Source organism: Oncorhynchus kisutch, linkage group LG19, assembly GCF_002021735.2.
Source record: "Oncorhynchus kisutch isolate 150728-3 linkage group LG19, Okis_V2, whole genome shotgun sequence".
Classification (NCBI taxonomy): domain Eukaryota; kingdom Metazoa; phylum Chordata; class Actinopteri; order Salmoniformes; family Salmonidae; genus Oncorhynchus; species Oncorhynchus kisutch.
The window spans coordinates 67,693,132-67,707,778 of NC_034192.2; the positions used below are offsets into that span (position 1 = coordinate 67,693,132).

The following is a 14,647-nucleotide window of genomic DNA, read 5'->3' on the forward strand; positions in this document are numbered from 1 at the left end:
TTCCTCCTCCTCCCCCTCTTTCCTCCTCTCTCTTACTCTTTCCTCCTCCCTCTTACTCTTCCCTCCTCCCTTCCTTACTCTTCCTCCTTCCCTCCTTACTCTTTCCTCTCTCCCTCCTTCTCTTTCCTCCTCCTCACCTCTCCTCCCTCTTTCCTCCTCCCTCCCCCCCTCTTTCCTCCTCTCTCACCTACTCTTTCCTCCTCCTCCTTCCTTCCTTTCCTCTCTCTTCCTTCTTTCTCTTTCCTCCTCCCTCCCCCACCCTCTTTCTCCTCTCTCCTTACTCTTCCTCCTCCTCCCTCGTGCTCTTCTCTCCCTCCTTATCTTTCCTCCTCCCTCCTACATCTTTCCTTCCTCCCTCCTATTCTTTCCTCCCCTCCTGTCCTCCCTCTTTCCTCCTCCCTCCCCCTCTTTCCTCCTCTCACCTACTCTTTCCTCCTTCTCACTACTCTTTCCTCCTCTCTCCTTCTCTTTCCTCCCTCTCTCCTTCTCTTCCTCCTCTCTCCTTCTCTTTCCTCCTCCCTCCCCCTCTTTCCTCCTCTCTCCTACTCTTTCCTCCTCCCTCTACTCTTTCCTCCTCACCTGTTCCTCCTCTCTCCTTTCCTCCTCCCCTCCCCCTCTTTCCTCCTCTCTCCTACTCTTTCTTCCTCCCTCCTACTCTTTTCCTCCTCCCTCCTACTCTTTCCTCCTCCCTCCTACTCTTTCCTCCTCTCTCCTTCTCTTTTCCTCCTCTCTCCTTCTCTTTCCTCCTCCCTCCCCCTCTTTCCTCCTCCCTCCCCCCTCCCTCCTCCCTCCTCCTCCCTTCTTTTCCTCCCTTCTCCTCTTTCCTCCTGCCTCCTACTCTTTCCTCCTCCTCTTTCCTTCACCTCTCCCCTCTCCTCCTCCCTTCTCCTCTTTCCTCCTCCCTCCTCCTCTTTCCTCCTCACCTCTCAACCCTCCCACTCTACCCTCCTCCCTCCTCCTCTTTCCTCCCACCCCCTCTTTCCTCATCCCTCCTTCTCTTTCCTCCTCTCCTCCCTCCCCCTCTTTCCTCCCTCCCTCCTACTCTTTCCTCCTCCTCTTTCTTCCTCACCTCTCCTCCCTCCCCACTCTTCCCTCCTCTCTTAGCCTCTTTCCTCCCTCCTCCTCTTCCCTCATCCCTTCTCCTCTTTCCTCCTCCCTTCTCCCCTTTCCTCCTCCTCTTTCCTCTTCCTCCTCACCTCTCTTCCTCGCTCCTCCCTCCCACTCTTTCCTCCTCCCTCCCACTCTTTCCTCCTCCCTCCCCCTCTTTCCTCATCCCTCCCTCTCTTTCCTCATCCCTCCCCCTCTTTCCTCCTCCCTCCTCCTCTTTCCTCCTCCCTCCCACTCTTTCCTCCTCCCTCCCACTCTTTCCTCCTCTCTCCTACTGTTTCCTCCTCTCTCCTACTGTTTCCTCCTCCCTCCCCCTCTTTCCTCCTCCCCCCTCTTTTCTCCCCTTCCCCCCTCTCACCACCTCCTCCCCTCTGTAGGTTCCAGTCAGTCCCTCTGCTCCGTGGCTCATCAGTAACTCCAGGAAGAGAACTGTAAGTCTTCATCATGTGTCATTCTGTCTTACCTAACAGTATTAATGTATACACTCACTACAGTACGTCGCTCTGGATAAGAGCTTCTGCTAAATGACTAAAACGGAAATGTAGGAGATTAGAGCACTGTCACCATCTATACTGTTCCATGTTCTTTAACGTGTGTGTGTGTGTGTGTGTGTGTGTGTGTGTGTTTAGCTACAGGACAGGACCCAGTTCAGTGATGTGGACCTGGGCCAGTTGAAGCGGTACTGGGACCGAGGGATGAACAGTCTGGGTTCTGTCTACAGAGAGAAGATCAACGCAGCAGCCAATCAGCTCAACGTAGACACTGAGATAGTCAAGGTAGCAACCAATCAGAGGCTTCCTCTCAGCTGTATCAGCCAATCACACACTCCCTCTGACTGTTGTACAGTATTAACAGTAGTTGTGTAATTGACAGACGTGGATCTTAACAGTATATTATGTTGTGCTGTGTATTTGTTTGACAGACGTGGATTGGGAACCGGAGGAGGAAGTACCGTCTGATGGGCATAAAGATCCCGCCCCCTAAAGGTGGGCTGGCCTTGTTCCAGGAAGGGGAGAAGTCTCCCTCTGCACTGAGTTCCGATGGAGAGGGGCTTAGAACGCCCGAGCTGGGAGACAACCTAAACGATGGAGCGTCCTTCTGTCTGTCCGAGGGTGAGACGCGAGCACACACACACACACACACAACCTCCCCAAGTAGCAGTGTCCAGTGTGACAGTGTTTGTATTTTAGATGGGACCAGTCAGTCGTACCAGAGAGAAGAAGAGAACGGAGTAGAGGAGGAGAGCAGCAGCGCCCCCATGGCTCACAGCGTGGTACTGCAGTATACACTCTGTTACTACACTAGAGATGCACTGTTACTACACTAGTATAATATACTGTTACTACATGAGATACACTGTTACTACACTAGAGATACACTAGTGCAATACACTGTTAATACACTAGTACAATACACTGTTACTACACTGTTACTACACTAGTACAATACACTGTTACTACACTGTTACTACACTAGTACAATACACTGTTACTACACTGATATTACACTAGATATACACTGTTACTACACTAGTGCAATACGCTGTTACTACACTAGTACAATACACTGTTACTACACTGTTACTACACTAGTACAATACACTGTTACTAAACTAGATATACACTGTTACTACACTAGTGCAATACACGGTTACTACACTAGTGCAATACACGGTTACTACACTAGAGATGAACTGTTACTACACTAGTACAATACCCGGTTACTACACTAGTGCAATACACTGATACTACACTAGTACAATACACTGTTACTACACTGATACTACACTAGATATACACTGTTACTACACTAGTGCAATACACGGTTACTACACTAGTGCAATACACGGTTACTACACTAGTGCAATACGCTGTTACTACACTAGTGCAATACGCTGTTACTACACTAGTGCAATACACTGTTACTACACTAGTGCAATACACTGTTAATACACTAGTGCAATACGCTGTTACTACACTAGTACAATACACTGTTACTACACTTGTACAATACACTGTTACTACACTAGAGATATACTGTTACTACACTAGAGACACACTGTTACTACACTAGAGACACACTGTTACTACACTAGAGACACACTGTTACTACACTAGAGACACACTGCTACTACACTAGAGACACACTGCTACTACACTAGACACACTGTTACTACACTAGTACAATACACTGTTACTACACTAGAGAGATACTGTTACTACACTAGAGATACACTGTTACTACACTAGAGACACACTGCTACTACACTAGAGACACACTGCTACTACACTAGACACACTGTTACTACACTAGTACAATACACTGTTACTACACTAGAGAGATACTGTTACTACACTAGAGATACACTGTTACTACACTAGAGATACACTGTTACTACACTGTTACTACACTCGTACAATACACTGTTACTACACTAGAGATACACTGTTTCTACACTGTTACTACACTAGTACAATACACTGTTACTACACTAGAGATGCACTGTTACTACACTAGTACACTACACTAGTGCAATACACTAGTACACTACACTAGTGCAATACACTGTTACTACACTAGATATACACTGTTACTACAATGTTACTACACTATTACAATACACTGTTACTACACTAGTGCAATACACTGTTACTACACTAATGCAATACACTGTTACTACACTAGTGCAATACACTAGTGCAATACACTGTTACTACACTAGAGATACACTGTTACTACACTAGTGCAATACACTGTTACTACACTAGTGCAATACACTGTTACTACACTAGTGCAATACACTGTTACTACACTAGTGCAATACACTGTTACTACACTAGTGCAATACACTGTTACTACAATAGTGCAATACACTGTTACTACACTAGTGCAATACACTGTTACTACACTAGTGCAATACACTGTTACTACACTAGAGATACACTGTTACTACACTAGTGCAATACACTGTTACTACACTAGAGATACACTACTACAATAGTACAATACACTGTTACTACACTAGTGCAATACACTGTTACTACACTAGTGCAATACGCTGTTACTACACTAGTGCAATACGCTGTTACTACACTGTTACTACACTTGTACAGGTGCACTGTTACTACACTAGAGATGCACTGTTACTACACTAGTATAATATACTGTTACTACACTAGAGACACTGTTACTACACTAGAGATACACTAGTGCAATACACTGTTACTACACTAGTACATTACACTGTTACTACACTAGATATACACTGTTACTACACTAGATATACACTGTTACTACACTAGAGATATACTGTTACTACAGTAGTACAATACGCTGTTACTACACTAGAGATATACTGTTACTACAGTAGAACAATACACTGTTACTACACTAGTACATTACACTGTTACTACACTAGATATACACTGTTACTACAGTAGATAAACACTGTTATTACACTAGTACAATACGCTGTTACTACACTAGAGATATACTGTTACTACAGTAGAACAATACACTGTTACTACACTAGTACATTACACTGTTACTACACTAGATATACACTGTTACTACAGTAGATAAACACTGTTATTACACTAGTACAATACACTGTTATTACACTAGTACAATACACTGTTACTACACTAGTGCAATACACTGTTACTACAGTAGATAAACACTGTTATTACACTAGTGCAATACACTGTTACTACACTAGTACATTACACTGTTACTACAGTAGATAAACACTGTTATTACACTAGTACAATACACTGTTACTACACTAGTGCAATACACTGTTACTACAGTAGATAAACACTGTTATTACACTAGTACAATGCACTGTTATTACACTAGTACAATGCACTGTTATTACACTAGTACAATACACTGTTACTACACTAGTGCAATACACTGTTACTACACTAGTGCAATACGCTGTTACTACACTAGTGCAATACGCTGCTACTACACTAGTACAATACACTGTTACTACACTGTTACTACACTTGTATAATACACTGTTACTACACTAGAGATGCACTGTTACTACACTAGTATAATATACTGTTACTACACTAGAGACACTGTTACTACACTAGAGATACACTAGTCCAATACACTGTTACTACACTAGATATACACTGTTACTACACTAGATATACACTGTTACTACACTAGAGATATACTGTTACTACAGTAGATAAACACTGTTACTACACTAGAGATACACTGTTACTACACTAGTACAATACACAGTTACTACACTAGTGCAATACACTGTTACTACACTAGTGCAATACACTGTTACTACACTAGTGCAATACACTGTTACTACACTAGTGCAATACGCTGTTACTACACTAGTACAATACACTGTTACTACACTAGAGATATACTGTTACTACAGTAGAACAATACACTGTTACTACACTAGTACAATACACTGGAGATACACTAGTCCAATAGGGTTGTGTCTCCTGACAGATTTAGCCACTGATTGTATAGGGTTGTGTTTCTTAACAGAAGATAGAGGTGATTGATGATGATGATGATGGTGTTGAGATGGTCGGATCTGATATGGAAAATATGCAGAACCTCCTGGAGTTTAAGGTGATGGAACACACACACACACACACACACACACACCCCTCCCACCCCCTGATGTCTATAGGCCTTTATGTTGTGTGTGTGTGTTTCAGCTTGAGGAGGTGCAGTATCTGGAGAGCCAACTAGAGAATCAGAATCAGAGATATTATGAGTTGGAGACCTTCACCAAGAGTCTTCTGACCGCTGTAAGGACCAACAACCTGGACAGACAACAGGTACACACACTCACTTACACACACACACTCACTTACACACACACACTCACTTACACACACACACTCACTTACACACACACACACACACACTCACTTACACACATACACTCTCACTTACACACACTCTCACTTACACACACACACACACTCACTTACACACACACGCACACACACTCTCTCACTTACACACACACGCACACACACACTCTCTCACTTACAGACACGCACACACACTCTCTCACTTACAGACACGCACACACACTCTCTCACTTACACACACACACACTCTCACTTACACACACACACACACACACACACACTCTCACTTACACACACACTCTCACTTACACACACACACACTCTCACTTACACACACACACACTCACTTACACGCACACACTCTCACTTACACACACACACACACACTCTCACTTACACACACCCACACACTCTCACTTACACACACCCACACACTCACTTACACGCACACACACACACTCACTTACACACACTCTCACTTACACGCACACACACAACACACTCACTTACACACACACACACACACACACTCTCACTTACACACACACACACACACACTCTCACTTACACACACACACACACTCTCACTTACACACGCACACACACACACACTCTCACTTACACACGCACACACACACACTCACTTACACACACACACACACACTCACTTACACACACCCACTCTCACTTACACACGCACACACACACTCACTTACACACACACACTCTCACTTACACACACACACACACACACACACACACACTCTCACTTACACACACACACACACTCTCACTTACACACGCACACACACACTCACTTACACACGCACACACACACTCACTTACACACGCACACACACACTCACTTACACACGCACACACACACTCTCACTTACACACGCACACACACACTCTCACTTACACATGCACACACACACTCTCACTTACACATGCACACACACACTCTCACTTACACACGCACACACACACTCTCACTTACACACGCACACACACTCTCTCTCACTTACACACGCACACACACTCTCTCTCACTTACACGCACACACACACTTACACGCACGCGCACACACACACACACACACTCTCTCACTTACACGCGCACACACACTCTCTCTCTCACTTACACGCACACACACACACACTCTCTCACTTACACGCACACACACACACACTCTCTCACTTACACGCACACACACACTCTCACTTACACACGCACACACCACTCTCTCTCACTTACACGCACACACACACTTACACACGCACACACACTCTCTCTCACTTACACGCACACACACACTTACACGCACACACGCACACACACACACTTACACGCACACACTTACACGCACACACACACTCACTCACTTACACGCACACACACACACTCTCACTTACACACGCACACACACACACTCTCACTTACACACACACACACACACACACACTCTCACTTACACACACACACACACACACACTCTCACCTCACTTACACACACACACACACACACTCTCACTTACACACACACACACACACACTCTCACTTACACACACACACACACACACTCTCACTTACACACACACACACACACACTCTCACTTACACACACACACACACTCTCACTTACACACACACACACACACACTCTCACTTACACACACACACACACACACACTCTCACTTACACACACACACACACACACTCTCTCACTTACACACACACACACACACACACTCTCACTTACACACACACACACACACACTCTCTCACTTACACACACACACACACACACACACACTCACTTACGCACGCACACACACACTCTCACTTACACACGCACGCACACACACACTCTCACTTACACACGCACACACACACTCTCACTTACACACGCACACACACACTCTCACTTACACACGCACACACACACTCTCACTTGCACACACACACTCTCACTTGCACACACACACTCTCACTTACACACGCACACACACACTCTCACTTACACACGCACACACACTCTCACTTACACACGCACACACACTCTCACTTACACACGCACACACACTCTCACTTACACACGCACACACACTCTCACTTACACACGCACACACACACTCTCACTTACACACGCACACACACACTCTCACTTACACACGCACACACACACTCTCACTTACACACGCACACACACTCTCTCTCACTTACACGCACACACACACACTCTCTCACTTACACGCACACACACACTCTCTCTCACTTACACGCACACACACACTTACTCACTTACACGCACACACACACACACTCTCTCACTTACACGCACACACACACACACTCTCTCACTTACACGCACACACACACACACTCTCTCACTTACACGCACACACACACACACTCTCTCACTTACACGCACACACACACACACTCTCACTTACACGCACACACACTCTCTCACTTACACGCACACACACACACACTCTCTCACTTACACGCACACACACACACTCTCTCACTTACACGCACGCACACACACTCTCTCACTTACACGCACGCACACACACTCTCTCACTTACACGCGCGCGCACACACTCTCTCACTTACACGCACGCGCACACACTCTCTCACTTACACGCACGCGCACACACTCTCTCACTTACACACGCACACACACTCTCTCTCACTTACACGCGCACACACACACTTACACGCACACACACACACTTACACGCGCACACACACACTCTCTCACTTACACGCACGCACACACACACTCTCTCACTTACACGCACGCGCACACACACACTCTCACTTACACACACACACACTCTCACCTACATGCACGCGCACACACACTCTCTCACTTACACACACACACACACTCTCACCTACATGCACACACACAAACAGACACTCTCACTTACACGCACGCACACACTCTCTCACTTACACGCACGCACACACACTCTCTCACTTACACGCACGCACACACACTCTCTCACTTACACGCACGCACACACACTCTCACTTACACGCACGCACACACTCTCACTTACACGCACACACACACTCTCACTTACACACACACACTCTCTCACTTACACGCACACACACTCTCTCACTTACACGCACACACACTCTCTCACTTACACGCACACACACACTCTCACTTACACGCACACACACACTCTCACTTACACGCACACACACACTCTCACTTACACGCACACACACACTCTCACTTACACGCACACACACACTCTCACTTACACGCACACACACACTCTCACTTACACGCACACACACACTCTCACTTACACGCACACACACACTCTCACTTACACGCACACACACACTCTCACTTACACGCACGCACACACACACTCTCACTTACACGCACGCACACACACACACACTCTCACTTACACGCACGCACACACACACTCTCACTTACACGCACACACACACACACTCTCACTTACACGCGCACACACACACACTCTCACTTACGCACACACACACTCTCACTTACACGCACACTTACACGCACACACACACACACACACTCTCACTTACACGCACACACACACTCTCACTTACACGCACACACACACTCTCACTTACACGCACACACACACTCTCACTTACACGCACGCACACACACACTCTCACTTACACGCACACACACACACACTCTCACTTACACGCGCACACACACACACTCTCACTTACGCACACACACACTCTCACTTACACGCACACTTACACGCACACACACACACACACACTCTCACTTACACGCACACACACACACTCTCTCACTTACACGCACACACACACTCTCTCACTTACACGCACACACACACTCTCTCACTTACACGCACACACACACTCTCACTTACACGCACACACACACTCTCACTTACACGCACACACACACTCTCACTTACACGCACACACACACTCTCACTTACACACACACACTCTCACTTACACGCACACACTCTCACTTACACGTACACACTCTCACTTACACGCACACACACTCTCACTTACGCGCACGCACACACACTCTCACTTACACACACACACACACACACACACACACTCTCTCTCACTTACACACACACACTCTCTCTCACTTACACACACACACACACTCTCTCTCACTTACACACACACACACACACTCTCTCACTTACACGCACGCACACACACACACTCTCTCACTTACACACACTCTCTCACTTACACACACTCTCTCACTTACACACACTCTCTCACTTACACACACACACGCACACACACACACTCTCTCACTTACACGCACAGACACACACACTCTCACTTACACGCACAGACACACACACTCTCACTTACACGCACACACACACTCTCACTTACACGCACACACACACTCTCACTTACACACACACACTCTCACTTACACGCACACACTCTCACTTACACACACACACACACACTCTCTCACTTACACGCACGCACACACACACACACACTCTCTCACTTACACACACTCTCTCACTACACACACACGCACACACACACACACTCTCTCACTTACACACACACACGCACACACACACACTCTCTCACTTACACGCACAGACACACACACTCTCACTTACATGCACGCACACACACACACTCTCACTTACACACACACACGCACACACACACACTCTCTCACTTACACGCACACACACACACACACTCTCACTTACATGCACGCACACACACACACTCACTTACACGCACACACTCTCACTTACACGCACACACACTCTCACTTACACGCACACACACTCTCACTTACACGCACACACACTCTCACTTACACACACACACACACTCTCACTTACACGCACACACACACTCTCACTTACATGCACGCACACACACACTCTCACTTACACGCACACACACACACACTCTCACTTACACGCACACACACACTCTCACTTACACGCACACACACACTCTCACTTGCACACACACACACACTCTCACTTACACGCACACACACACTCTCACTTACACGCACACACACACTCTCACTTACACGTACACACTCTCACTTACACGCACACACACTCTCACTTACACACACACACACACACACACACACACACACTCTCTCTCACTTACACACACACACACTCTCTCTCACTTACACACACACACACACTCTCTCTCACTTACACGCACACACACACTCTCTCTCACTTACACGCACGCACACACACTCTCACTTACGCGCACGCACACACACTCTCACTTACACACACACACACACACACACACACTCTCACTTACACGTACACACTCTCACTTACACGCACACACACTCTCACTTACGCGCACGCACACACACACTCTCACTTACACACACACACACACACACACTCTCTCTCACTTACACACACACACTCTCTCTCACTTACACGCACACACACACACTCTCTCACTTACACGCACGCACACTCTCACTTACGCGCACGCACACACACACTCTCTCTCACTTACACACACACACACTCTCTCTCACTTACACGCACGCACACACACACACTCTCTCACTTACACACACTCTCTCACTTACACACACACACGCACACACACACACTCTCTCACTTACACGCACACACACACACACTCTCACTTACATGCACGCACTCTCACTTACACGTACACACTCTCACTTACACGCACACACACTCTCACTTACGCGCACGCACACACACTCTCACTTACACACACACACACTCTCTCTCACTTACACACACACACACACACACTCTCTCACTTACACACACACACACACTCTCTCACTTACACGCACGCACACACACACACACTCTCTCACTTACACGCACGCACACACACACACTCTCTCACTTACACACACTCTCTCACTTACACACACACACGCACACACACACACTCTCTCACTTACACGCACACACACACACACTCTCACTTACACGCACACACACACACACTCTCACTTACATGCACGCACACACACACACACACTCTCTCACTTACACGCACACACACACACACTCTCACTTACATGCACGCACACACACACACTCTCACTTACACGCACACACTCTCACTTACACGTACACACTCTCACTTACACGCACACACACTCTCACTTACGCGCACGCACACACACTCTCACTTACGCGCACGCACACACACTCTCACTTACACACACACACACACACTCTCACTTACACGCACACACACACTCTCACTTACACGCACACACACACTCTCACTTACACGCACACACACACTCTCACTTACACGCACACACACACTCTCACTTACACGCACACACACACTCTCACTTACACGCACACACACACTCTCACTTACATGCACACACACTCTCACTTACGCGCACGCACACACACTCTCTCTCACTTACGCGCACGCACACACACACACTCTCTCTCACTTACACGCACACACACACACTCTCTCACTTACACGCACGCACACACACTCTCTCACTTACACGCACGCACACACACACACACTCTCTCACTTACACACACTCTCTCACTTACACAAACACACGCACACACACACACTCTCTCACTTACACACACACACGCACACACACACACTCTCTCACTTACATGCACACACACACACAGACACTCTCACTTACACGCACACACACTCTCACTTACACGCACACACACTCTCACTTACACGCACACACACACTCTCACTTACACGCACACACACACTCTCACTTACACGCACACACACACACTCACTTACACGCACACACACACTCTCACTTACACGCACGCACACACTCTCACTTACACGCACGCACACACACACTCTCACTTACACGCACGCACACACACTCTCACTTACACGCACGCACACACTCTCTCTCACTTACACGCACGCACACACTCTCTCTCACTTACACGCACGCACACACTCTCTCTCACTTACACGCACGCACACTCTCTCTCTCACTTACACGCACGCACACTCTCTCTCTCACTTACACGCACGCACACTCTCTCTCTCACTTACACGCACGCACACACTCTCTCTCACTTACACGCACACGCACACACTCTCTCACTTGCACACACACACACACACACACCGACTCTCTCTCTCTCTCTCACTTACACGCACACACACACTCACTTACACACACACGCGCGCGCGCACACACACACTCTCACTTACACACACACACACTCTCTCACTTAAACGCACACACACACACTCTCACTTACACACACACACTCTCTCTTACACACACACGCGCACACACACACACACACACACACAATCATTCCGAAACAGCATAGTGTGTTTCTGACTGTGCGTAGGAGCTCCTAGCCAGTCTACCTCAGCCTGCAGATCAGGACTGGGACATGAGTCCAGAGGGAGGAGCCAACTCCATCTCCATAACAACACACTCTGCAGACAATCACGATTCCCCGTTGGCCGCCAGGAGCAACGACGAAACATCATTGGTCAACCCCAACAAGGACCTCCCATTGGTCACTCTAAACGAAGACGGTTCATTGATTGCTGAGCTCAACGAGTCGTCTGTATCAGAGGAACTAGAGACTGAGACCGGACCAGAGTGACTGTACTGACACACACAAACACTCCACACCCTGTGCCTGTGGAAGGATCCTAAACTAACTGTGCTGGGCTCACAATGCCTTTTATATTACTTATCACTACGCCTTGTCTGGTCTAGTATCAGACACAACAATAAACAGACTCCATAATAACTGACCTGACGACTCCGTCTGTTGTTACTCTGCCCAGAATGTCTGTTACTCTCTGTTACCATCCAGAATGTCTGTTACCATGCAGAATGTCTAACTGTCTGTTGCCATCCAGAATGTCTGTGACTGTCTGTTGCCATCCAGAATGTCTGCGGCTGTCTGTTGCCATCCAGAATGTCTGTGACTGTCTGTTGCCATCCACAATGTCTGGGGCTGTCTGTTGCCATCCACAATGTCTGGGACTGTCTGTTGCCATCCACAATGTCTGGGACTGTCTGTTGCCATCCACAATGTCTGGGGCTGTCTGTTGCCATCCACAATGTCTGGGGCTGTCTGTTGCCATCCACAATGTCTGGGGCTGTCTGTTGCCATCCACAATGCCTGGGGCTGTCTGTTGCCATCCACAATGCCTGGGGCTGTCTGTTGCCATCCACAATGCCTGGGGCTGTCTGTTGCCATCCACAATGCCTGGGGCTGTCTGTTGCCATCCAGAATGCCTGGGGCTGTCTGTTGCCATCCAGAATGCCTGGGGCTGTCTGTTGCCATCCAGAATGCCTGGGGCTGTCTGTTGCCATCCAGAATGTCTGGGGCTGTCTGTTGCCATCCAGAATGTCTGGGGCTGTCTGTTGCCATCCAGAATGTCTGGGGCTGTCTGTTGCCATCCACAATGTCTGGGACTGTCTGTTGCCATCCACAATGTCTGGGACTGTCTGTTGCCATCCACAATGTCTGGGACTGTCTGTTGCCATCCACAATGTCTGGGACTGTCTGTTGCCATCCACAATGTCTGGGGCTGTCTGTTGCCATCCACAATGTCTGGGGCTGTCTGTTGCCATCCACA

The 14,647-nt window shown here is 47.6% G+C and overlaps 1 protein-coding gene across 5 annotated transcripts in view; it reads left to right on the forward strand.

Moving 5' to 3' along the window:
- LOC109886243 (highly divergent homeobox) overlaps positions 1 to 13,813 on the forward strand; it is a 48,105-nt gene extending 34,292 nt beyond the window's left edge. Inside the window, exons 5-11 of one of the 5 annotated variants that reach the window (XM_031797987.1) lie at positions 1,485 to 1,538; positions 1,737 to 1,883; positions 2,030 to 2,219; positions 2,298 to 2,380; positions 5,635 to 5,721; positions 5,811 to 5,933; positions 13,396 to 13,813. In XM_031797987.1, coding sequence (XP_031653847.1) covers positions 1,485 to 1,538; positions 1,737 to 1,883; positions 2,030 to 2,219; positions 2,298 to 2,380; positions 5,635 to 5,721; positions 5,811 to 5,933; positions 13,396 to 13,659 — 948 coding nt within the window. In that variant the 3' untranslated portion in view covers positions 13,660 to 13,813. Of the gene's footprint in view, positions 1 to 1,484; positions 1,539 to 1,736; positions 1,884 to 2,029; positions 2,381 to 5,634; positions 5,722 to 5,810; positions 5,934 to 13,395 lie in introns of all 5 variants that reach the window. The other 4 variants (XM_031797989.1, XM_031797988.1, XM_031797990.1 and 1 more) reach the window with 4 other exon arrangements.
- Positions 13,814 to 14,647: the final 834 nt, after the last annotated feature.